The following is a 27861-nucleotide window of genomic DNA, read 5'->3' on the forward strand; positions in this document are numbered from 1 at the left end:
TTGGCGACCAAAGTTCGTTTTGTACAATTTTGCGGAATGCATTTTGATAATTAAAGGCACAGTTGTCAGCAGGAACACAAAATGCAATTAACATTTTACAAGCTGCCTTTGACCAATGGGAAACGTGCAAAATCTGTCTATCCAATTTATGTTCTTGCAGAATAAGGCTCTCAATAAAGTATACAACAACATTCGAATCTTCATCATCAATTTTACACCACTTACTCCGGACACTTAGTGCTGATGATGGTAATTCAGAAATATCATCTTTATGAGTTAAAAGGAACATAACCTTGGTCAAATCCAGACATTCCGTCATACCATTACAATTTCCGGAAATTTTATTCACTGTTTTGATCAGATCTGCTCTAATGATCTCAGTATGCTTATATATTTCACAATAAATCGCAAGAAAATACGTTTGCAACCATTGTAGACTACATGGTGGGATGAGGTGGTATCCTTATCCCAGACATGAAATAGCAACTCCTCTATTGTTGTCATGAATTCACCAACCTTGGCTTCTGTCAGGTCATTTATTTGACATTCTCTGGTATCCTCCGCTAAAACAACCTTATTCAAAAGATGTACGACATCAACCTTTGTGAGTTTTTGATGCTCTGATATGTCAATGCGGCCGACTTCATGGCTGGTCGTATTTGACTGTTCGTCCTCTTCAGTGATTATGCCGAGATTCCAACTACTAGTATACATTGTTTGTGATGTCGTTTCTGTTCCTTCAGTTTGTTGTCTACGTCTGAAGAAAGATGAATATGTAATAGATACATGTAGTGGTGATTCTGGCATTGATAAGTTAGCCTTGTGACAACATTCCCTTATTAAGGCTTGTGTGGGCAGATTACTTGGTATTACCCCTAATTTGATTTTTAGATACCGTGTAATCAAGCACTTGTAGTCAAACGCTTAATCTGTTCTGTGCAGAAACTCGTTGGAGAGTTTATTTTTGAGAACAGAATAAGGATGGTTGAATGTTTAGTCTTATCATCCTTCAAGCAGAGCAGAGGTTGTGTACAGTTGACCAGTCTTTCAGTAAATTTTATGTAATCAAACGATACCAACGATTTTTTTTTGTAAAACAAAGTTGACGGAAGTTGTTAAAAAACTGCGACATTGTCCCTTGAATACAGCCTAAGTCTCTGTAAATGTTTGTCCGGCACGCATAAACTTTGGAAATAGTGGCTACCCTGTGACTATATTGACTACCATATGCACATACATGTATATGTTGCAATACGTTGTCCTTTACAAGCTTTGAATACAGTCCATTAAAGTATGTCGTGGTACTGACCCCGGACACACATAAACACCTGCGATAGCCAGACGCAATTCACTTTTCCCCTGATAGCTGTGGGGACTTCCATACATGTAATGGTTGAGTAGACTTAAATGGCTTACTACTCTCTCTCTCTCTCTCTCTCTCTCTCTCTCTCTCTCTCTCTCTCTCTCTCTCTCTCTCTCTCTCTCTATCCTATTACCTGCTCTCCTCTTCGCTATCTAAGAACACATTTACAGCTTGTGCAAACTTTTCGATGGCATCATGTCTTTCGGCTGCTTTCCGTCTTCGCCTCTCTTCCTCGTGCCGTCTACCTGTCTGTTCTCTTTCTTGGATTAGTCTCCAAAAGCACTCTCGACACTGGTATCTAGGGCACCCTTTTCCTCTGAAGTACTCTCCACCGTGAAAATCATAGTAGTGACGGTTATCTATGCGTTTTTCTCTCAGGGATGCCCACTTACGCAGAGGTCGTAGGGACCGATTGCAGTGATGACACGTTGCTCCATAATATTCTGAAGGTCTGTTTCCCATATTCTTTGGTCACTGAAACAGCAAATAAGAATGAACTGCTGAACTTTCGTGTCGGTAAGTATGGAACGTGGTCAACCTTTGGCACACATTTTGTAGATCTAAAGAATGTGAAAATCTTCCAATTCCTAAAGTTCAGTGAGAAAAACGCATAAAACAAATGATTTGCGAGAGGATTTCTGAACTAATTGTGACGTCATTTTCATTTAAATCATGAAAAATGATAGAACGATCGAAAGAGGTTAAACTATCTTTTTATACTGACAGGTGTAAGACCAACCCTATCTTCTCAGTATTTGTCAAAAAATATTGAGAGAGTGTTACCCAGTTCTTTGAAAACATTTGTCGATTTTTAGCATGAGCCTTCTTCGCTCTTGCAATCTTAAGGACAATAGCAAAAGCTATCACTAGTTAGTACCATCTGGTGGCCAGAGTCTGTTTCATCTACACTGTGATCGTTCAGCGACGAATACGTCACACTGAAATGACAAACCCAGTAAGATAGACAATCAACTCGTCTCCTCATCCGTCACCTTTTCGGATATTCCAGGCGCCAATTCACCATGCTAATCAGTACCACTTTGTTATTGGTGTTTTTACTGTTTGTCTTTGTATATCTGTCTGTCTGTGGGCTCGATATCTCAAGAACGGCGTATCAAATCGGAATCAAATTTAAAACATACTATAGATTCTGTATAGTTCATGCTTATTTGCATAATTATTTTCGAAAAAACAACAGATATATATTAAGAATGAAAAATTCGATGAGATTTGCTACAAATGTGTATCACAGATGGATATATCAGGTGTTTAAGATATAATTGGGTGGCATGAACTTTAATTGGTAATTTGCATATTTGATGAGCTTTCCAAATAGATATGCATCTGAGTTGACTTGGTCAAAGTTGATGAAAGTAAGTACATTAAAGACATTATGATATGACATACCAAAAGTCATTTAGCCTTTTTACTTCAGCTAATACAATTTTGCATACTTATTGGACTTTCCTAATTAGGGATATCTATCAGGATTGACTTGACCAAAATAGAGGAAACTTGCTATGTACATTGAAGATACTATGATCTAACATTATCAAAAGTCATTTTAGCATTTTAAGTCCAGATAATTACCAATTTACATGTTCGACGAACTTTCCCAAACTGGCTAGATCAAAGTTGATGAAATTTGCAATGTAGAATGAAGACACTAGGATGTGACATTTTTGAAAGTCATTTTGCATATTTACTTCAGCGAATTCCTATTTCGCATTTTGAACAAACTTTCATAATAAGGGATATATATATCTGGATAGAAGTGATCAAAATGTATGAAAATTGCCATGTGCATGGAAGATACTATGATATAACCATGGTCCAAGGGACCGTGATATTACGCCAATGAAGGTTATTTAGCACCGTGACTTTTAAGATCATCTAAGTACTAATTTGCATATTTAACGAAGTTTCCTTATTAGGGATATATATCTGAATTTATTAGATCAAAGTTGACGAAACTTTCTGTGTACATTGAAAATATTATGACGTGACATTACCGAAGGTCATGTAGCATTTTTACTTCAGCTAATTGTTAATGTGCTCATCTGACGAACTTTCCTAATTACTGATATATATTTTGATTGACTTGATCACAGTTGATAAAACTTGCTATATATATTGGCGATACTATGATATAACAATCATGAAAGTTGTTTTTCAACTTTTTTATATAAACTAATGACTAATTTACATATTTAACGAACATTCCCAATTAGGGATATAGAATAAACTCGATCAAGTTGACAAAAGTTGTTAAGTACATTGATGATACTATGATAAAAGTTGTTTAGCACTCCTACATCAGCTAGTGACTAGTTTGCATATTTAAGAAATTTTCCGAATTAGGGAGATACATAAGACTTGAAGGACCTTACCAATCTTTATGAAACTTAATACGGATACTGATGAGAAAATGATATTGTATAAAGACATTAGCATTTTCATGTCAGGTGATAGATAATTTGCGCTTTTTTAATATACATTCCGAATAAGGCACTGGAAGAACTCGACCAAAGCAGATGAAGGTTACTTTGTCAGCTGATTGGTAATTTGTACATTTAATGAACTTTTGAAAATAAGTGATATCTCGAGGAACTCGACTAAAATTGATGAAAGTGCCATGTTAATTGATGAAAAACTTATAATATGTAGTAGTGAAAGACATTGTACATTTGTCTTCGCTAGGTGACTGGGTACCGTACATTGTGAGTTCGAATCCGATAGAAAATTTACTGAATTTTCTACCCTAGGTTGATAGTTCTACTGCGGGACAGAATTGCCCCAGGCTGGCTTCCGCCCAGTGAAGTGATGCATTCATTGCCTTGATAAGTTCGTGAGCGGTGCGTAATAGGAAGTCAGTGTGAGCGGGCGCTTCATTAACTCTACAGCGTGTGGAGGGGTAGCAGTCAGAAAAATTGTAAAAATTACAGTTTGGTTATTGAACCACTGTTTTAAGGGTTTGGGTTTAGCCTAGTGGCTTTGACTGCGATGTCTTCGCTGTGTGACTGGGTGCCTCACGTTGTGAGTTCGAATCCCACCGAGAATTTACTGAATTACATATTTAATGAGGTTTCGATTGCGGTCAAAGAAATTTTGTATTTTCATTTCAGCTCATTACATAGTTAATGATTTACAAATTAATCTGTGATGAATATTCATAATAGTGATCATAACAATTTTAATGAATTTCCAAACTTGTAGCAAAAGTTTCAGTTACAGAAACTGTAATATGTACTGAAACACTGGTTGCAGTTCATATCTGGTCAAATTTTCCGTGAGACCATACATACAGTGAACCATAAGTTTGGCTAATGGACGTTCTGCTTTGACGAGAAAATGTTTTCTTCCAGTTAAATTGTCTCTATATTTTCAAACTGGTATTTTTTACGTAATTCATTTACAAGTCCGTGTGGTGTTAGTTTGGTAACGACAGAGAAATCCTGGATTTCATCGTATTCAATCATTCGATCGATAAATTCCTTTTAGACCGTGACTTGGTTTTCTATCGACTTCCTCCTACAATGCTAAAGGTTACGTGTCATTAATTGATAGGCTGTGGAATTTTTATTCAACTTCCTCATATACTGCAATAGTTACCATAGAAGGAACAATGGAATTCAGTCAACATTTATAACAACTGGCTGACGAAATGGAGCGTATAGTCCAATGCTTAACGTTGGAGATGACATTATTCATCTATACAAAGTGTGTTCATGGATTTCGGTAAAGCGTACATGTGACGGCACTAACCAACCGATGTCAATATCAACCCTGACTGAGAATATTCATACACCTCTAATCGTACACCGTACAGTGACGAGGAGTATTTCATTACAGTATTCAAACCGTTACAAAACTGAGTAATGGGCATTGAAGAACTGATACCAGGACGTCTATCAATTGCTTTTGGGACCGTTCAGTTTTTACGGCCTGGGGGCCGGCAAAATCTGTCGCCGGTGTTCAAAAAAATATAGAACCCCCCTGCATTTTTCGTGAAAAAAAGATGACCCCCCCCCCCTTTGTCAGACGAAAAAAATTGATGCCCCCCCCCCTGAAAAATACCAAAACCCATATGTCAAATTTACCCACACGGTTTTGATTTGAATTCCGGTACACGGCGCACTTTATTCGTGTAGCAGAGATGCCAGTGCACAAACTTCTCAGCCACATCCATGCAAAAGTCTGTTAATGAGGACGACTGTAAGGCAATTTTTAACTTCATTTCCACAGACAACTTATGTCCATGGACATTGTATAAAGTACACTTTATTGGAGTGGTTCGCCAAAGGCAGCCCTCCGGGCCTTTACGTAAAGTCAACTTTATTCAAGTGGGCCACCAAAGGTGGCCCGCCGGTAAAGAGGGTCGATCATGGCCATGGCATAAAGTGAACTTTATTGTAGGTATTATGTTTTTGAAAATGTGATGACCCCCCCCCTTTCCTACCAGTGAAAAAGCGATGACCCCCCCCCTTCTCGGATTCCAAAATTAGGATGACCCCCTGGATTTTGCTGCCCCCCCCCCCGGCCGTAAAAACTGAACAGTCCCTTATGTTCTTCTCGAATGTCGAATGACAACTTTGTCGCTTGGTTTCTCAGAGGAAAACTACGTTGTTTTCACAATAAACGCTATAGGTGCTATAATTCTTGGATCTTTCCCACACGAGATAGCCAACTCGACCCTGTTTACCATGACAATAATCAGAATATTCAAGGATGGGTTCGTATAGCAGTGTTGAAAAGAGTTGAATAAAGCAAGATGCGACTGACAGTCTTATGATAAATGGCGTGAAGTTACCTTTCGTTGGCGCTTAAGGCCGACCGTTCTTCAGAGCAGTTAACGACTTCTATATTTCCATGAATTTCATGTCCCATAAATTGCTGCGAAGTGACGTCTCACTGCAAAGTTAAATAAACTGGTATTAGTGCGAATCTTGACCGTGATTCAGGGAAGTCGAAGCACGTGCAGTCTGGATAAATTAACAGCAGTAACAGAGTCTAGCAGTTTTCCAAAAGGCGTTGCCGGGCAAGTTGCTGTATTGCTTACGTGATAGACGTTTTAAACAGAAGGAAATGTAAACATACCTGCTTCATCAAGACGACACTAAGTCTGTCAATTCACGTGCTAAATCGGCCACACAAGGGCCACTCATTCAACATTCCACGGCCATATGTATGACAAATGACATTCGAATATTTGATATTTCTTCGGAATATCATTAGTACCATCACACAACAATCACAGGAAGTTCCTTTTGTGCAATTATTCCTCTGTCCAGTACACGAATTCTAAAGAATATATCAACTATATTAACAGAACTTTACATGCGAATATACCATTATCACAATCCGAGGACCTTTGCCTCCCTTTTTCGGAAACCTGCCATTGGTTGCTAAGCACAGAACATCCTACGCAATAGGGGACAAAACAAACAAACCGCCCAAAAAGTCGGATACTTCCTGTACAACAAGGTGCAACGTCATGTTATTTTTAAGATCATTTGCTTATGTTTCTATAATTTCAACAGGTACTTTTGTGAATGAGCATTCTAATGGTGTCATAAGGATCACGTGATTCTTGAGCCGAAATCATTATAATACTGGCCATGCTACTTACCCCTGACATCACAAATATTCAGAGCATAGGAAACCATGTTTCACCTGCCTTCTGGGGAACGTTCATAACTCCATCAAGATATGCAGGACTGGTGTGAATCCTCTCCAATCACTGTACTCAAAATCATGGCGGTGAAAAAACTCCGCGCACACAGCCCGATAGCTGTAGGTCCATAGCTGTGGCGTTTTCAGACGGGATTCCTGCCTTTGACGGGCTGGTTTTGACTTTTATGATTTTAATCCCGCCAACAAAACGGGGTGGTGGGGTTAAAATCGTAAAAGTCAAAACCAGCCCGTAAAAGGCAGGAATCCCGTCTGAAAACACCACAGATATGGACCCACAGCTAACAGCCCCATATCTTGACATTGAGCGGTGTAATGAGATTTTCAATAACCACCACCAACTGCTCATCAAAGAAGCATAACCTCTCAGGGAGTTTTTCCAGACACTCAATTTTTTATAATTGCTTTCTGGTCTGCTTCTTGTGTCGACTCATTTTGAAGTCTGTGAAGTAAATGAAATTTTCACTTTTTGTGAAAATCAAACATTTAATTTTTATCCATAGAACACAAGGTCAGCAGCAATTTTTTAAAGGGAAACAGTCGTCGGAACTGCGCCTTGTTTACAAACGATGGATTTCGTGTACGATATCTAGATGCACCTCATCATCATAGCTGCAACATTTAAATTATACGATGTAGATTATGACAGACATGTTTTAACTTTCATCAATCACCATCATACCTTGGATACAGAGTAGCCATTTGGTCGTATGGGCCCCATACGACCTTTGAGTGCAGTTCCAACAACTGTAAAATTTTAGGCTATTTATTTCTAGTACTACCAAAATTTTGCATGGTGACTCCAGCTTTCATTCCTGATGATGAAAAGCAAGAGTTTATCAAAACTATTAGCAACACTTTCATGACTTTCATTATTCAGATGTGTGCTACCTAAGATCTTCATCACAGAAAATTTCCGATGCGTAAACATCGCATTCTACAACTTTGAAAAACCTACAACACAGTCTCCAATCTTATCTTGTAGTTTCAATGTGGGGGGAACCAAATTATGTGTTTATATGAAAAGAAAAAAAGACTGTTATTTTGTATACATTTTATTCCTTACTGTTGATGATTAAGCTGCAGGTACAATTAGTATATAATATCTATGCCATGAGAAAACTTCCATTTTGTATAGCAGCTTATTGTATAAAAATATTCAAAAATTTCTCAAATTCTTCAGATTTTTTGGTCACATAAGTATCTAATGATGAGTCTCACAACCAAATGATAGTTGATAGAGTCACAGGGTGGTTTTGCTGCCATCCAAATCTACTCACCAGTTGAACAAATGTGATTGGAATACAAGTTATGCTGGCTGGCCTACATGTACAGTGTATAGATGGGTAGGTTGGATTATGGATTTACATGCTTCACAGAGATGATCTCAGAGCTAGCTGAATGTACGTCTTTACCAAAGGGTTCACACACACCCTCCAATATCAGTGATATACAATAATGTACATTCCAGTCTGAATGACAATATTGCAAGCACATACACTGGCATGTAGCAGCATCACATGGGTCACATATCATGCAAAGAGAAATTTCACTGAAGTTCAGTAATACTGATATACAATGACAAGGGTAGCACCAAATGGCAAAGAAATCAAGCCAAGAGAAATCCCAGCTGAAGATTATCATGATCAGATTAAACTGAGAACTTGATCACTTTTGACTGATTAAGTTGTATTTTGAGAACACAAATTGTTCGGGAACCAGAGCAACATTTCCGTGCTTGCCTGATATGATATGTCTGGTACAATGAGACATCAACTGGACATTCCACTTCTGTTTGACTTTTCTACTTTCAGGAAATCCTCAATGAGGAATGGCACTGTTTTACCGGACCCGAATGCCCACATGCCAACCAATGAATGTTATTTTTTCTCTAAAAGTTTATTGTATACAAATACTGGTACAAACAGCAGTCATGTTTGAAAATAAAAATATTCAGTCCATATAACTGCTTGAGTTCCTTCACCACCTCAATGCAGATTGATTGCACCATTTTCCATGGATTGGCTGAACCACAGTGCAGGGAGCTTGGGTCTAAGGTCAAATGTCAGAGTTAACTTCATATCACTCCACATGTGTTCATCATCTGAGCACTTGTTGGACATAGAGGTTGACAATTCTGAAGAAAGCCTGTTCCTGTGCATCAATGAATGCTCCATGGAGAGATGTTTTGCTGGATGATGCAGTGAGAGGTGTTGCTGAGGCGTTGCCGGGGCTGGCATCGCTAGGGGAACCTGGACCTCCACGTCTGAAGTATCGCTGTAGACTTATCAGGAATGTGCTCTATACAAGTAGGAGTAGAGGAAAGGATAAGAATCATTCTTGAGTAAAATATTAATCTCACATGTGTATGTTCTGCAGATGACATACATTAACCATATGATGAATCTATGAAACCAACATCTATCAGTTTATCAAAATTTATCAATTCATGAATCAATTCTGTGGAATCATTACACCACTGAATATGAAGGAATGACGGAGTGTTGACAAAGAAGACACAGTTGCCAGTCCACTCTTGACAGCAGATAAAACTTCCTGGCACTTTGTAAGTGTAAACTAAGTCAGTGTCTTGGGATTATACCTCAATGAATGCAAGACAAGTTTCAATTTGTGTTAGCTTTCTTTTTAAGGTAGTATGCACCTCGAAAGTGAAAGACTTAAACTTTTGCTCAAACTTTCCTGAATGAAACTTTCAACCATTCTCTTACCAGATCAACAATAAAAATCGGGGGTCACCATGCAAAGTTTTGATCTAGCAGGACAAATTACCCAACATTTTGCAATATTTGAAATTCAAAATGACCACCATTCCTGTGTTAACTCTGTGGGGCAGAACTTAAATTTTGGAGTTTCGAAAAACCAAGATGTTAAGAGATTTTCTTTCTCCAAGAGCTTTAAAATGAGACCCCACAAGTGGTAGATCTGACAAAGATTGTAGAAATTTGAGAGCCTGACTATCTGTCCCTGAGGCGCGTTCTACCTTAGGAAGAGCAGAAAAAAGGGGTAAAATAGAACTCCCCTGAAAAATTAATTAAAATCATCTATTCCCATCCCTGCATGCAAATATAATACAAAATTTAACATGTATATAGCTGATGATGGCTTATCATTTTCTATTAGAACCAGAGTATCACTGTATGACACACACAAGGGACAGAGAGGAAAACAGAGACAACATAAAAAGAATGATGGCCGAAACTAGTGAATCAAATTACAATCAGAAAATTCATTTTCAAGATATCCGATGTGCTGAAGATAGGTAACACATATATAATGAAATTGTAATATTAAAGTCAATGTACTGACCAATTCAGCTCCGAGTTCTCTTTTCAAAAGCTGTTTTTCTCTCGGTGCAATGCAAGGCTCCTTCAGACATCTCATTCCTTGACACATGATAACTAATAGTGTGTTCTCCAGAAGGTATAACACTTTATGTCTGTGACAGGGGCAAATAAAACATTGTGAAAAACTGCAAAAACTTAAAAATTAAAAGACTACTCATGTGTTCAACAATGGAATTATGATTTTTCTGACAATTATGATGTGAAGTTTCGATATGGTCTATCAATGCCACTTCAAAATTGCTAAATTTTCTCACACAAATTTACAATGAATAAACCTGAAACAAAAGTATCAATAAGAAAATCACACAAAATGAATAGATTATCAGAAGAGAGGTGGATTAAGGGAAATACCATAAATACCACAAAAGTGTTGTCACAATGTCAGGTTCCTCATTTCTTAATTATCTTGGAAACAACTGCTGTCAAAGTTTGCACTGTACCCTTTAAGGGTTTTATCTTAGGAGTTTCACAGTGTTGCAGCAAGTGTTTATATAGATTCTCACCTGTGTATCGGTGAGTCATCCCAGGCACTTCTAGCTGGCGATTTCTCCGGTGACTTCAACGGTGAAAGACCAATCTTAGATCCATCCAACTGAAAATGAAGAAATCCCCACAGTCACAGCCTGCCGTACAGAGGTCAAGTAAGTGTCTCTGACTAGTCAATTTCTTGAATATTTTACATTCATACAGTTCTGTGTGAATGTAAAATTTTGTCAAATTCAACAATAAGTGCATAAATGCTATAACCAGAAAGATTACATATTTCCATGCCCTGCTTGTTGCTCACCAGTCAATACTGCTCTTGCAATTCTCATTCAAGGCAAGGCATAAATATACACACTCACCTTTTTGGTCAAGACTGAAAAATATTGGGCTAATGCCAAGTTTCAATACAAGTCAACATTATGTTAGGGGGTATGTTTGTCTTTATAAACCATTAAAGGTACCCTTAGGAAAGCATTGCTTGACACCATAAGAAGGATGTTGCCCAGTCTTCTTCATGTACCATGATTTTGATATTCTCTTCACTGTATATAGATTTCTGACACTTAAGTTGCTGGATTGCATACACACCTACTGGCTGAGGATTCTCACAGTCACCATTCCTATCACTCGTCATAATATCATTTTAATACACATTTCACTATGCAGTGCATTCTACACTTCTTACCTTGTATAGAATTCTCACACACATATTGATGCAGGCTACCAGGCAACCGAACGATGCGGGTGTTTCCTGGTCTATGGCTGGTGTGCTGAACCCACGATTGAACAAGATGACGTACTCGGAGACATCCAGGCTCTGATTGAGAAGTATCTCCAACAGATCAGGATTAAACTCTCTGAGAGTTGACATGGCATCGCCAACAATGTTTATCAACCTGAAATGGGGGGAAAATATGTGGCATACTTCCCATCAGAGAATTATTTTATTCTAAACTTTGCAGCAGTGTCATTACTTTGTAGTGCACATATATCTGTTTGACATATGTTCAATATATCAGGGCTCGAAAATTTTTTTAAAAATTCACTTGCCATAGGGCAAGTGAATTTTCAATTTCACTTGTCCGGAAGAAAAATTCACTTGCCCTGAATTTCAACTGATTTAAGGAGTAAATGTGTATGGTTTTATTCATGTCATTGTAAAGAAACAGTAGCTGTAACTTACTGATAAATTTGTGTCCTTATTCTGTGTATCAAAAATAATATCTTAAGTAACGTATACATGCACAGTGTTTCGGCCAGCTTTTGCTAGTATGGGGACACAGTGACCCATAGTAGGTCTTAATGGGGACAAATTAAAGTTTGGGGGGACATGTAATGTATTTCAATAAAACAGCACCGGTACATTGTCATTGTGTGTCATCATGACCTGGTACCTTGTGTTAAGGTGAAGTACTACGAATTACGTCAAAATTAAGTTGTGGTGTCATTTTCTTGAAACTGCACAAATATTCTTGGAAGTTGTGCAAGTGCAAAAATGAAATAAAAAATGGGGGTCACCACGCTTGTTTCCATGGAAACGGACGTTAAAGTGGCGTCGTTAGAAATAAATAAAAATGATATAATTCACTTAAACTAAAGAAAGCAATTATAAAACGCTCAGCGAATGAGTTAATTTTAATAAATACCAAAACTTAAGATCCATATCTATCGAATGTATAGTTTTCATGATGTTTGTGAAAAAATTTTAACATAAGTATCGATTACAAAATGACCATATCGAAATTACATCACTACATAATTTTCAAACTTTCTTCCTGTCGCTTTGAATGGTGTCATTTTGACCAAACTTGGCGAATAAACTCCTGACATAATACAATTTAGTTTACACTTTTAATAAAAGGGGGTCACCACGCTACTTTTTACAATATCTCCAGGTGAATGGGTAATTTGCACCATATAAATGGGAGAGAAATGTTAATTTTTCGCTCATACTGAATAAAAACCAGCTTCCTAGGGGGTCAAAATATGACAAGGTTATAGGTCACATGTATTTCTAAGACACTGGGTCAAAAAATTAGGTATAAGCGCAATTTCAACAATGACAGGAGATGTTAAATACATGTGCTACAAAATAACCCATTTGCGGCAGGCTGGAGTTAAATCTGCGCAGAAACGTTCTAAAGCGTGTGCGCGTCCGAATTCGTCGCCCTTTACCTTAAATAGGCAAGTCAGGTAGGTGCACTAAGGGTAAGTATAAATAGGCCACCGGTGTTGTGTCAAATTGTGCCCATGTGAAACTTTCAGTATCATTTAGTTAACTGCTACCACGTGGTATGTGCATAAACTGCAGGGTTCCCCTAAGTCACCAAAACGATTAGCCAACTCATTAGCCAAATCAAAACTCTTGTAGCCACTTTGAGCAACTTTTAAACAGTTTATGATCTCAAGTGTAGCAACAGCTTTCTCGGCATTCAGGAGTTCCTAATTTTACAAATCAAGATGTTTTGTATGTTGTTCATGATAGTTTTTACATTAAAGAAATATTTGTTTAGTTTTTATTACATTAATTATCTGTGTTTTTTTGACATTGAAGGGATTGAAATACTTATTCATTTCTAGTGGTAAACTTTTGCCACAAGAAATAATTAGGTGGCAATTCTAAAAATCAGGTAGCAATGTGAAGTGTATATTACCACAGATACAGAATACTTCTGCAGCATTGAGTCAGTGTTCACAGTATGACAACTTATCATACATATACACTACAAGCTCCTTATGTGGTTTTGTTAGCCACACAAATACAAATTTTCCATGCAGAAGAAAGCATTTGGTAGCATAGTGACAGTGTAGATACAAGATTGTGGTGTTGTTTCATAGTTGTGATCAAGCAGGCTCAATAGCATCTTCAGCATAAGTATTTTTCTTGAGACAAAAAGGGTCAGGTCAAAATCCTTTAAAACAAGACACAATGATATTGTTCAATTCATTTCCCAATGTTTTAAAGAGTAGTAATAGTTTTAATGATAATGATAACATTGTAGCCCAGGAACATTTTCATTTGATATTTTGATATCATCAAGAAATGTCTGGTGATGTTCACTATTACATCATTAAACTGGAGGAATCTGCAGAAATATTAATGTGATGATTTGAAATGGATATGCTTACTGCAACTACTGTTGACAATTTCCCTTTGCCATAACTGTTAATAAAATTTAATTTAAAACTGACAGTCAAGCTAAATGCCATTAAATTGGAAAGCAAGAAATTACCTTTTATCATAAGATTGTACCTATTAGACCTCCCTAGGTGGTTTCTTTTGAACCATAATTGTGTACTTAAAGGGTCTTCATCATGACATCACATAAGATGACCCAGATTTGACCTTTCAGAAAACCTCAAGTTTTTCTCCTTTTCCCTTGTATTCTGACTCTGTTTGTGAAAGTTTCCTTTGTTTTTACTATCAAACTGAGTAATTGCAGGCCAAATTTTGATTCAAGTAAGTAGGTAAAACTTGGCAGGTATGTAAGCGTCTGAAATCACCAAAGTGCGCCAGCAATCTGCGCCGGCGCATTTCAAACTGCGCCCCCATTTTGCGCCGGTATATTGCCGCCCAAACTGCGCCCTTAGGCCTACTCTGCGCCAAAACACTTCCGAGTGTCACAACATCGAGTCGTCGCACTTGCGTAGCAGGACGCTTTGGCAGTGCAGACTGTAGATATTAATATCCGTGCCTAAAAAATGCAGCTCGAAAAATGATATGACATGTTTTCACGGAGTCTCGGAGGTACGAGACCATGTTATGTTTGTATGGGACGGATTACACTCACTTGGCGGTATCGTGGCTTGGCCTCAGCAGCAGTCAAAATTTGTGAATTTTGCATCTCCATAAAGGCCAGGGACTTGATACCCGGGATCAAGTTAATCCCGTTCACCTTTGACATCCACGGACGGGATCGAATGTTTATGTCTGTGTAAATTACGGTCACGATTAGTGTGCACAGGAGGTTGTACACAGGCCAATGTGTTGACATGCAAACAACAGATTATACGACACTGAATATAACGGCAAGACCAGTAGGCCTATACATGTACAGAGAAACAACGTTTCATGAAGCCCACAATTCTTGTAGCAATAATAGGTGTACTTCAACAGAAATGACAAAGGTACAGTCAATCCACGACGCCGCTGCAACTGGCGTTATTACGTTCCGAATTCGGCTTACCCGGGGCTCTGGCTGCAACTGTACAATTATTGCAGCTAAACGATAGCGTAGATGTCGTGCCATTGCCAAGATACTCTGCTGTTTCCGATCGTTTTGTCTACAGAACTACTAAAAACTCTCTCAATTCGACAAGAAAAAATAATTACGGTTTGAAATCGGTGCATTAATTTATATTTATAAAAATAATAAAATGTGACATCACCGATCATAAGAAACGTGGTGTTGAAGAACATATATTTTTTGAACAGAAGACTACGGCGTCCATTTTCTGTAAGTATACATGTAATCTAACTTTAGCAAACTTGCAAGTCAAACATCCGAAGAGTAACGTCATAATTTTGGTTTTGTTCTACTCATGTTATAAAATAAGTCAAATTTCGGGAAAGTATCTGTACATTTTCGATATCTGTGCAGCGCAAATGTGTAAACGACCCTGCATTTATCCATCCTAAAGACCATGATCAGTTCGCGACTGCAGAAACCCCCCTCTCCTCTCTCTCTCTCTCTCTCTCTCTCTCTTTCTCTCTCTCTCTCTCTTTCTCTCCCTCTCTCTTCCCCCAAAGTTTAGCCATTTGATGTTTTATTTTGCCGACATTTATTTAACGGTTCACGATCACCGCTCAATGTTGATGTCGATTTTGATTTACGAAGTTTCTTCGTGACTAGAGACATGTCACGGCCTGGAGCTAGTTTTCACTATAAAAACATTCTGTGTAAACGTTTTTGCTTCCGAATGGAGGTGACAGGTGACTTCGTGTGTAAATATTGAATGGCAATATGAATTTCACCTATAGAAAGTCTATGACTTTCAAACTAGTCGCACAAACAACAATAAACATGGCGGAGCAACGATACCGACATATTTATTTTCCTCGACCTCTGATGAGAGCGACTCGCTGAAATTTTCCAACCTGGTATTGGTAAGTATTTGGCTTTTCCCCGTGTGCTGGGTTATGTACACGTAAACTAATTATACAAAAGTTGTATTCACTGTAAATCAATAAGCCTTTCGAACACGAAAGATATTCGGATATCTGAACCTCAACATCGGTTACGCAGCTCGAAATTATCCTCCGAAACAGGACAGGAACATTGGTCAAAGCAGGATTTTGTATGGTATATAGATATGGAAACACGCAGCTCTTTGTTAGAAAGCATGCAATGCATGATGCTCCCTAGCTTGGTCCTTGGATTGTTTCTTTCCGTCTCGCCCCTACACACCATCAATTGTCTAACAATCACAGGATTTAGTCACATGTGTCTTCAAATTTTGATACATTAATTCTACCGATCATCAAGCACGGAACACATCAAAAAACAATGGTCGCGGCTACGGGTTCAAGGACGTTCACGGGGAGAAACACCACGGATTTGTCGCAGAAGTGTTATGACTAGCTTTATCTGTTTATGGAGAATATGGGCGATCAGCGTATGGTTGCACATCGAATCGACGCCAAGATAAAAATATGATGTCCGAAAAGTTTAGTTTTGTTTTATGCAACTGAGTCATCGCCTTTGTTATCGCCTAAACATCCTCGGGTTTTGTTTTCGGGCAGACTGCAACATGAATATCTTTCCAATGCATAGAGTACGGCCGTTCACGCAATCATAGACCCATGTGCTTTGGCAAACGGGCCAATTTTTTTGTACGTTGGTTAGAAACTAATGACAATATATAGGTGAAGATGTTACATCTGTCAAAGAGTATTGAAGATTAAATTACTTTCATCGATCGACAAAGAAGAGAAAGAATGAGTCAGTGAATATCGAATCATAGACGGGAGAATCGAGGGTTTATGATCAATTGGGAACAAAAATATTTCGATTAATTGACTAACACAACCAAAAAGGAAATTTTATTCAACTTTGAAAAAGTCACCACCTTTGTTGGCATAGGATTCCATGGCAATGGACCAACACATGATGTCGTTTAGGTCCTCACAAATCTTCTAAAACGGCACGACGATAGTAACTAAAATGAATGAACGATTAAAAGCCCGTATTTAAATGACACGATATCAGTTGTCGTTTCAATTTTTTTCCTTTCTGTTAGAAACTCCACGATGATGTTTTGGAAATCAACGGGAAATGCAATATTCTCGGTGCTCCGATTGATCCATCCATTGAGGTAAATTTCACTGCCATGATCCGCCCACGGATATAAAAAAATCGATGATCCGCCTCAGTAAATATCTGAAGTTTCTACAGGAAATCTCTCGTCCGTTCACGGATCTTTTTTCGTCTTTCATTTTAGTTTCAAGTTGTTTATAGGGTAAGGAAGCTAGAAATCCATCAAAACATCGCTCCAGGGTCTATGATCAAAAGTATGAGCGTGTTTTGTCATCAGCTGTCAGCAGGTCGTTTTCCGAACCGCGACAGGGACTCGGAAACCCGCCATAGTGTCACAGGACTCTAGACCTAGATTGTATGTAATTGTGTGCTATCGTTTGGTCAGTTTCAAGGTTAATTGACTCTGAATAACCTAATCACGGTCGTGACTCCTGTTTTTGACATAACTATATAAATAACCATCGGGATTGAGTGTTCACGGCGTTCCCTTTCACTTTGACCAGCACTTTGAATCAGTCTGTGAATCGTACGTCCCAGCCCGATCAATCTCTCGCTGATTTTTAAAACCTGGTAAATAAAGTTCTTCGTAGTCAGATATAATATTCTATTCTCCATTATGTAAAGATGAATGTCTCATTCATATTTTTATTTAGACGAATATATCAACTTCTTGGTGTTTGGAAATAAGAGTGTTGCAATACTTTCCATCGGGGACTCCAATGATGAATTCACTCAGCTGTTCGCTCATGATACACAGCACTGTACTTCCATGGAGATCGTATCGCTGTTTTCAGCAATGACTTTGATCGTAAGTTTTCATTCGACCAAAGTGATGAAATAAATGCTGACAAGCACTAACTATGTACAGTCCGAGTTCACTTCACATTCTCACTATCGCTCGCACTTTCAAAGTGAGCACGTACACTTCAAGCCCTCACATTCGCTCTCGTAACTTTAGCCTCGCACTTGTCGATTTCCGGTACCCTTTATACCTTACGTCAGGAAGTCAGTCGTAAGGACGGTCGCATTTGCTGTTTGCACGTTAAATGAGAGTCTCAGACCCGGTCTCAAATTCACTCGCAAATGTACATCACAAAGCGAAATGGGAGTCTCAAGTTCAGTCGCAAACGTGATCGCACTTTGACTCTTCTATGAACTGAGAGTCTCAGAATCAGTCGCATTCCTTATCATTTGGGGTCGTCATGAATGAAGTAGCAATTATTGGACGATTCAAAGGTCGCAGAATTAGAGCAAGAATTACAGTCCACAAGGTTCCGATGGGACACTGAGACAGCTAGGACACTATCGCCATATACTGAGTATAGAGTAACCCTACGAAACTTATAATGGCAGAGATATTTGGCCATCGAAATAGTTTGAGAGTAAAATTTAGCGTCTTTTTTTACTTTGAAAGTATTTACCGTCAAGGTTCGGGTAGAAACTACAAACAGATTCAAAGGTCGATTTAAGATGCAAATGACACTCGACTGGCTCGGAGTTACCTTCCCTCTCGGGTGATGTTATTACATACTTCACATACGTGTCGGAAAAAAATTACTCCCATTCTCCGCATTTTAGTGACACATTTCACCATATTTCCCACGAAAAACATGAATATTTCTTTGAAATCGCCTGACTAAACAAAATAGACTATTAATACCGTGCTTGACATTTAAACTTCGCAATGGCGCAGAGTAAGGGCGCAGTTTGGGCGGCGCAATATACCGGCGCAAAATGGGGGCGCAGTTTGAAATGCGCCGGCGCAGTTTGCAGGCGCACTTTGGTGATTTCAGACCGCTCACATAGCTCAACTTGGACTAAAAAGGACGTCGGTACGCGGGACTCACACAGGCAAAGCCAGTGTACATGTATTCACGGTCGTTATACGTCCATGATGTATTGTAGCACGGTCCGTCCATGAGGGACTGAGAGGGACCCTGATTGCAGTATTGAACAGCAACAATGTTTGCTTCACGTACCAGGGAATTTGTAACTTTGTAGAAAGGAGAGTAAATTGTTCAATACATTGCAACTTTGTAGGAAGGAGGGTAAATTGTTTCAACACCTTACAACATTTTATTGTAAAGCTGTAGTTTTCTATTGAGGAGGCATCGTGACATGATTTCATGAGAAGAAAAAAACATAAAAGCGTGCAAAGACGTCAATATTTTGCCATTTTGTAACCAAGCAGAACAGAGCTATTTTATCGGCCGGCCATACCGAAAGCGGTACACTCAAAGAACTAGAGAGAGTGGCAGCGCGTACGTACAGTGGCCTCATTGAAATTCACTTGTCCGTCGGGCTGGGAGAATGTTGTTTTCACTTGCCCGGACTCAAAATTCACTTGTCACGGGCGTCGGGCGGCGAGAATTTTCGAGCCCTGTACATGTTCCAGTCCTACCCACTGAAGGGAAATAAAGTTATTTAATTTACAAAAACTAGGATTTTTAGCAGAACACAAAGATTAATACCGTACTCATCCGAGTATAAGCCCATGCTCGTGTATAAGCCCCCCTACTGATTTCAGAGGATTTTAGAAAATGCATTACATCCGTGTATAAGCCCCTACCCTAGTGTAACTCAAATACAGAAAGGTTAGGAGAGTATATTTGGTCATTAAACTTGGGAAAGTTACTTTTAGATAATAAAGAAACTATTAAAAAGAGTTCCCCTGACAGCATCGTAAGGAAAATGACACGTTTTCCCAGTACTATCTTGATTCTCTGAGCCTGCTCACCCCCGTCGCCTAAATAGAATAGTCTCACTCACGTCTGCCATTGTTTATTTTCATTCAGGACCACGATGTTTACAGCTTGAAACATGCAGTGCTTTTGTTTGAAGCAATTATCCTTTCATTTGTGAAGACTTTTCCTGGTGACAATTACAATTTTCTCTGCTATGTTGTTGTTTTCACAAGATGTAGACAGTTTGATACTGGAATATTAAGTTGCCTTTCCGTGTAGGCAATGCATGTCTGTTCACATTACTGTTGATCAGCAGCATACATGACGTCTTTGTTTCAAGTTTGGGGTTTTTTTCGACGCTGAAATTTCACCAAAATGTCACTTCTGTATTGAGACATTGTACAATCAATTTCTTTGGATCTGTAAGTTGACTTTGAAGGCGAAAGAAAGATCGAGTGGTGTGAAAAAAATCGTGTATAAAAATTAGCACAAATTAAGTGTCCATGCCAGATAACATGGGGTTGCTCGAGTATAAGCCCCTCCCCTAGTTTTATGGCTGTTTAGTGTTGCCGAACCGGGGGCTTATACTCGGACGAATACGGTAGACATTATTTCGCATCAACTTTGATAGACTGTAATCTTCTTCCTATCATGGTGTAGAATGAAACACTTGCTTTGTTTTATGTACAATGTACCGACCAACTTTCAAGAGATGTTCTCAACTTGACAAGTTAACACTGCTTGCCCTGTTTTTACATTATCTGCCATTCTTGCACCTCTTCGTCACTTTTCTTTGGTATAAGCCTATTGTTTTCAATGGTGTGGCAGAGTCCATGTACACTCAAATAGGGATGAAAGCCATCTTACTTCTTGCAAGACTTACCTTGCCTGCACCATCATCAGTTCTGGAGACGGCGTTTCCACATCCTCCGTTGAACCTTGGTGTTGCAGCCTGATGGTGCTTCCAACAGCACCGGTTGGTCTACGATATTCCTGTGGGATGTGGCTTCCTAGAGGATGCTACAGACAGGGAAAGAGGTGGGATGAATCTGGAGGAAAAATCATGGTGCTCTGCGTATCACAGGAAAAGTTGATCAGATTTCGTTTTCAGACTTACGATACTAAAATTGAAAGGCACCTACTACAGTCCTGTTTTGTTGATTGCCTATTTTATCTGGCACTTGGCACAACAACACAAGATGACCTCCTGTCCCCCTCTCTCCCCTTCCTGGTTCATCATATGCAGTTAGAGCTTCCTGCAAATGGCTGACTTGTAATGCCTAATTCTTCCAACAAAATGCTTTGTGGGGCATTCACCACTCTCTCATCAGTTTAATTGGGTTGTTTGTGTCATATTTTTTACACTCAAACAAATCAAATTTCTACGTCCATAAATGCAATGCTTGGACGTTCTTGGCTGTGTTGCATTAGATGTCAAGACCGGGTGACATCTTTTGTCCATAAAATCTGATTGACCTCTGTGACTGAATTCAGTAAAATACACTCACGAGGGGTACAGCAAAGTAATGTGTCAAAGCAGCAAGCAAATCAGTGAACCTTTAACAGAAGCAAATTATGGAATGTTTTGAGAACTATCCTTCCATTGGCTGTCCATGTTGTATGCAAATGTACACAACTGAACAAGCAATGGTTACATACCTGAAGCCTATGTTGCAATAGTCTGGGTCTGATGAGCAGTGCTGTACAATTCTGAATCAGATAACAGACTGTACTCTGAATGGCCATCAATTCCTCTGGCATTTCAAACCTCCAGTCCCTGGGGAAGTGTGCCAGCTGGAAAAGCAACCATACTGTCCTCTCAGCCTCCAGCAGACATGCCATGGTGTGGTTGTTCTTGACAACGTCCAAACACTGAGTGAAGAAACAGGAAATATGTAAATTGAAAAAATCTACGTAAAGATATTGTTATTATATCTTTGGGTAAAATTGGAAGTCCATAGAGCTTGATAAAGTGAGCAGGGGTTTCCAAAAATCGAATGGCTGCAGTAAGTGGTATGTTCTCTAACTAGTGTGCCTTCTAGGCTAAATTAACATATCACTGAGTCCAGAAAGTTCTCTTTGACAAATGAAAATTTATAAATTCGATGTAAAGGTATAAGGCTGACTCCAAGAAATTTCTGGACATTTTTGAATTGCCTCAATGAATTCAGTCATTGTGCTTAGTTCCAATCAAGACACACTGGTGCTAACTTATACTGGTGCACTTTGACGTTCATCAGACCATTATTTCATACACCATCCTACATAAGATTTAAACGACCAACTTGGACATCTGCACTTGAAATAGTATTGAAAGAGTTAGGGGGAAAATGATTTTCTAGCCTGTGTCTAACACTGGCTTCTTTGCAAGGAGATTATATTAAAGCAAGACTTAGGAATATCAGGCCTACATCAGGCAGTGGTACAATTCAACGTTATCTTAGGGAGCATGTTTGTATTTATTCATCACCACAGGTACCTTCAGACAAGCACTGATTTCTACCACAAGTGGTATGTGGCCCTGTAGTCTTCAGGTTTAATATATGTGATGATGTATTATAAAACAAAGAGATCATAAATATTAAACTATTTTTCTACAACTAAGAGTACTGTGTAGCATTAGAGGGACAAAGTGGGCCATTTTTCATGAATTTTGTTTGATACAAGATACTACTTATATTGTTTGACATGTTGAAAGATACTGAATGAATGGGTGACCATGCATACTGTATATTCCATCCCGGTTTTAGTCACGATTAATAAAACCACCGCGAGAAAGAATATATGGTCATGACCATTAATTCACTTTCACGATGATTTCATTTAATTTGTCTAAAACTGGGGTCAAATATATGCATGGTCACCCATTCATTCATTATCTTTCAACATGTCAAACAATATAAGTAGTATCTCGTATCAAACAAAATTCATGAAAAATGGTTGACTTTGTCCCTTTAAGATACACACATCAGTTCAGAAATTCCAATATTACCTGGGTCATTCTGTCTTGGTGAACTCCAAAAAAGTTGAGAGCATCTCCCAGAAAGGTATGTTTCAGTGTAGCCAGCATGGACGCCATCAACGCCAATGATTGCCGGTAAACACTCAGCCATGTCACTTGCTCTGTCTTGTCCACCTACAGTACAAACATGATGAAATTCAGATTTGGTGAAAGTAAGACGTAACTCCTGGTAAATTCATCAATTTATACTTGTCAAATTACAGAATCTGATATTTTCATTGTGCTGATTTCTAAAGTAGAAAATCATGAATATCATAAAAATATTTCAAAACAAAAAAGAAATACATAGCAGTTTGCTTTATTTCAAATAAACATTTATCATATGAGAATTTTTTGTATAGTATAGGGCGTACTTTATAGAAGGGCATTTCTTCATTTGAATGGAAGTTACACCGGTGAGAATTTCAAAATTCCACCGACTTAGAAAAGACCATTTCCAGATAAACTTAACACTCTAACTTAAGCCAGATCAGCACATTTTACTCTGGATGACTGTCACTAAAATTTTGAGTTATTTCACAAAAATATTGTTAAGCTTCTTGACTTTTTTACTCACGTTTTTGTGCGTGACATGGCCGTTGACCTCTGCAGGCTGGTCAGAATTTTTCTGATAGGTGTTGGCAAATGCTATACATGTGTACTGAGTTATGCCACTGTTACAGATGGCTTCAGCTGCCTATGTGAAGAGAAAAAACAAGCAAGAAAATTTGAAATACAGCAGTGGGGTACATATAGCTGTGATGGAAACATGATTGTCAAAATTTTGATGTATTGATGACCTATGATAACAATGTGATAGTACCGTTATTACACCTGCACACCTGTGTAAATGTTTCATCACATGTGGTAATATCTGACATCACATGTGGTAGTATCTAATATCACATGTGGTAATATCTGACATCACATGTGGTAGTATCTAATATCACATGTGGTAATATCTGACATCACATGTGGTAGTATCTAATATCACATGTGGTAATATCTGACATCACATGTGGTAATATCTGACATCACATGTGGTAATATCTGACATCACACATGGTAGTATCTAATATCACAAGTGGTAATATCTGACATTGTACTACAGCGTTGATATGGGCCAAGGATTGATTTTACTGAGAATTTTTTAATGATATCCTCTACGTCTGATCAAGAAAGATGGTTTCTGGAAGACTGGTTGATCAATAGCTCTCACCTCTGTGATCTTTGACATGTCCAGCAGTAAATTCATGGCAGCTTCTGCAAAGTACAACCCTTGTCTTCTCTGGAGAAAAGAAATCAAAGTGGTGTTAATTGTGAGTGCGTTGTTGAGGTCTCTCAATCCGATATCAACATAGGCAATTGAAGATCACTACATATTGAGCAAAGAAGTTAATGCTACATGTTGAAAGTTTGAAGATTTAATATGCTGGAACTTGTACGAACTTTCTTACATTTGGTACCAACTTTCCTATTATGATAATCTTAGGGCTTCAAGCTGATGAGTTATTCTAAATACCTGTCAACTTTTAACTTTTTACAATTGTGACTTCCTGACCAGATCATTAAATTGATCATTTAAATGTGATTCTTTACAAATAAATTATGAAATTAAATCTTTTGTAAAGTTACCTGTAGACAGACTTGCAGGGTTGTCAATAGAAGTTGAATCACACTGTGTTGTCTGATCATTGGAAGCCATACATCAGGGTTATCTACAATGGCAATGACCCCATCCAGACAGCACACACCAACTATTGGAAGCTGGAAAATCCAAACAGAATAGGAAGAGAATGTTGAATGATCACACGTTGTGGTGATATTTGAAAGAAACTGTATGTTCGCTGAATTGGAGTGCAGCCTATTTCATGTAACAACAACAGACATGAATGTACACCCAAGTCAACTTTGACTGTCACAGTGACTGCGATATCTCTGGCTCATACTCTGTTTGTTGTGATCTCACTTCAACTCATGAAACACCACTCACTTTGTTAAATTTATTGTTAACAGCATTGGCTGAATTCAAGTAATTTAATGAGTATTGCAACATGAACGCTCAGTTCCAGAGAAGTGGATAAATTGAGGTATATTTTACCAAAGTTGAAGAGGCATCCAAGATAGATGATTTTTATTTTAAGCTTGACTGAAGAGCAGTAAATGGGTCATGCTAAGCCATATTGCAATTCAATATTATCCTGAGGGGTATGCTGGTATGCATTCTGTGTAAGTGGCTCCCTTAAACAACTGAATAGCTATCACATCTAGGAATGGATTGTAGGTTCTTCAGGTGTGCTGAAATACAGATTTTTCACAGTCAAAGTTTATAAAATTCCTACATTATATTTCTTGACAGGACTACTATGGCTTTTGTTCCCCTCAGTGTGAGTCTTGACATTATCCGTTTCCATGGCTTCAACTGTTTCAGACTGTACTGCCCTTGGAGGAAGCAGGGTTGACGTGTTCTGTTTCTCAGACAACGCACTGATCTGTTGTATTGCCAGGCACACTAGAGGCAAAAGTCTACCAAGCAACGGTTTCTCTAAGCCTGTGAAAGAATTCAAATAATATTTGCCTTTAAAATTGTGATATTTGTAGATGAAGACAGTCATAAGATATCTGGCTGTATCTGATTCACTCTGCTTTATCATAAAAATACGACAGAAAAGTTGAATTACATCATTGCTGCTTTTCCAAACACATTGATATGTGCTGCCGTCATGCCAAGCGTTTTATTTATACAAAAATACAAACATGAAAAACTTACTATTAACACTATTGCATCCCTTGGACACCATTCCAATATATGATTCACAGTTTTTTCAGAAGATCACATTTTAAATTGGCAGGGGCAGTTGCTTGAGCATACCAAATCGTCCTAAGTATTTTATTTACTACAACTCAACACTTGGGAATGAAATATAAGGAGGATTCCCCCCCTCTACTTACTTCTCTTTGTAGTGCTTTCTCTCTGTGACTGGAACAACACAGAAATTGCCGAGAGCAAGGCTATCTGAATTCTGCAGAGATTCTCCTGTATGCCAAACTTGGTCCGTTCCAGAATCCATACCAAATCTGTCAGCTTATTCCACTGCTGTTGATGACAGCTGAAAGTATGAAAGAAATTAATGTGCATCATTGGTTTCTCTTAAAACATTCTGGGACATTTTACAAGAAATTTAAAATGTCACCACATTAAGAGTGCATTCATTTGTAGCTAAGCATCAGACATATTGATACGCTACTTTTTCATCACAAGTTTGTCTCATTTTGGACAGAAATATATAGTCAGAAAGGACTTCTGGTTTTCCCTGATGTGCCACCTACAACTTCAAAAGTTGCAGCTCTTAAGCATGCAAATACATGAACATGAATTCGTTTGGCATAGCAATAGACAAAATTATTCCGTCAATCAATCTAATCACTTTTTATTTCTTCAAGATGCAGGACGAGGTACTGCAAAAGTATGTTTAAGGATAAGTGAGGCAATACCTACCTGGACCAATGCTTGAGTAAAGTCAAATAGAGATTACTCAATAAGGATGTTGCTTTTATATTGAAGTGTGACATCACATCTGCAACCTATAGGGTGTGTAACAGAAAAATCAACTTCAGTCATACGCACACATTGACAATTTCTGTTAGTAATCCTTCAATGAAGGTAGAACGCGCCTCGGGCTCTCAAACTTTTACAAGACTTTTCTGATATGCCATTTCTGGGGGTTCATTTTAAAGCTCTTGGTATGTGAAAACTTTTTACCAGCTTAGTTTTTTCAAAATTCAAAAATTTTATTTTTCTCCATAGAGTTAACACAGAGATGGCGGCCATTTTGAATTTTAAATATCGGTAAATCTTGAGTTATTTGTTTCTCTAGTACCAAAATTTGCATGGTGACCCCCGATTTTTATTCTCTATTTTGAAAGAGAATGGTTGAAGATCCCTTAAGGAAAGTTAGAGCAAAAGTTAAGGTCTTTCACTTTCGAGGCGCATACTACATTAACAGTTTTTCAACACACATACACACACACACACACACACACACACACACACACAATGCCCTTGCACCTCGTAACCTAAGACCCCTTAAACATGTATAATTTCTACAGAAAGAATCTAACCAACCATTACATAGACAACAAGCCTCATGATTGGGTGATCTCTGTCACATGGCAGTCACATGATAAGACATGCCGAATCATCAACAAGAGTGGTGTAATTGTATTACCTGTCTCTTGACCGCTGCAATGATGTCATTCAGAATGGTATTCTTTGTCACATCATCATTTAAACACATTACAGCACCCTGAAAAGAAACAAGAATTATAATGACTTGCACTTACATCAAAAGGATAAAAGATAGCATTTACTTTTAACAAAATGTGTTTGAAATCAGACATAACTGAGCAATGCAATATCCATCAATTTGATATACATTTATATTGTTTTACAATTATAATGGTTACATTTTTCATGTATCAATATCAAATTCAAATGTCGATCTTTCCCTCATGATTTACACTGAATTAAACATGATTTCATTTGAAAATCAAAACGATTTCACTTTTTGCAAAATAACTTTTTTCATTTATTGTAACAAAGTGTGACAGGTACGATATACTTTATATGGTGCACATATGTGAAAGTTATAACTGAGATTATACTCACAGCAGTACTGGCAGCAACCAGTGTTAACATCTTCCATGCTGATAGTATGGACAGTGTCTCATGGTCAAATAATAAATAATCTTCTAGAGGTTTATATTCAGATTCCGTGGCTAAAACTAATGCCCTGATGAACTGAAGAAAAAAAATCATGAAAATCAATTGAAGTAAAGCATAATATTAACTTAAAATTTGGTGTGAAAATTTGTGAGAGAGGCATGTAATAAAGACATTATAGCCAAAACAAGGGACTATGTACCCTCGAGGCAGGAGACCATTTGCCCTCCTTATCTCAGGCAAATGGTCACCTACCCTTGGGCACATACATGTAGTCCAATGTTTGAACTA

General features: G+C 38.2%; 2 protein-coding genes across 2 annotated transcripts in view; one reads left to right on the top strand and one right to left on the bottom strand.

Annotated features, from left to right (window-relative positions):
• Nucleotides 1-27861, top strand: part of LOC139114563 (uncharacterized) — a 485747-nt gene that overhangs the window by 196303 nt on the left and 261583 nt on the right. The gene's annotated exons all lie outside the window — the stretch shown is intronic.
• LOC139114548 (nucleoporin NUP188-like) overlaps nucleotides 8024-27861 on the bottom strand; it is a 54229-nt gene continuing 34391 nt past the window's right edge. The window contains exons 35-49 of the mRNA XM_070676336.1: nucleotides 27517-27648; nucleotides 27077-27154; nucleotides 26347-26432; nucleotides 25800-25957; nucleotides 25190-25398; nucleotides 24483-24614; nucleotides 24067-24135; nucleotides 23425-23544; nucleotides 22839-22982; nucleotides 21506-21718; nucleotides 20730-20866; nucleotides 11591-11801; nucleotides 10923-11011; nucleotides 10382-10511; nucleotides 8024-9355 (exon numbers count right to left, since the gene is read on the bottom strand). Of these exons, the coding sequence (XP_070532437.1) occupies nucleotides 9155-9355; nucleotides 10382-10511; nucleotides 10923-11011; nucleotides 11591-11801; nucleotides 20730-20866; nucleotides 21506-21718; nucleotides 22839-22982; nucleotides 23425-23544; nucleotides 24067-24135; nucleotides 24483-24614; nucleotides 25190-25398; nucleotides 25800-25957; nucleotides 26347-26432; nucleotides 27077-27154; nucleotides 27517-27648 (2109 nt within the window). The 3' untranslated portion in view covers nucleotides 8024-9154. The remainder of the gene's footprint in view (nucleotides 9356-10381; nucleotides 10512-10922; nucleotides 11012-11590; nucleotides 11802-20729; nucleotides 20867-21505; nucleotides 21719-22838; nucleotides 22983-23424; nucleotides 23545-24066; nucleotides 24136-24482; nucleotides 24615-25189; nucleotides 25399-25799; nucleotides 25958-26346; nucleotides 26433-27076; nucleotides 27155-27516; nucleotides 27649-27861) is intronic.

The sequence above is a fragment of the Ptychodera flava genome, chromosome 16, assembly GCF_041260155.1.
Source record: "Ptychodera flava strain L36383 chromosome 16, AS_Pfla_20210202, whole genome shotgun sequence".
Lineage (NCBI taxonomy): Eukaryota > Metazoa > Hemichordata > Enteropneusta > Ptychoderidae > Ptychodera > Ptychodera flava.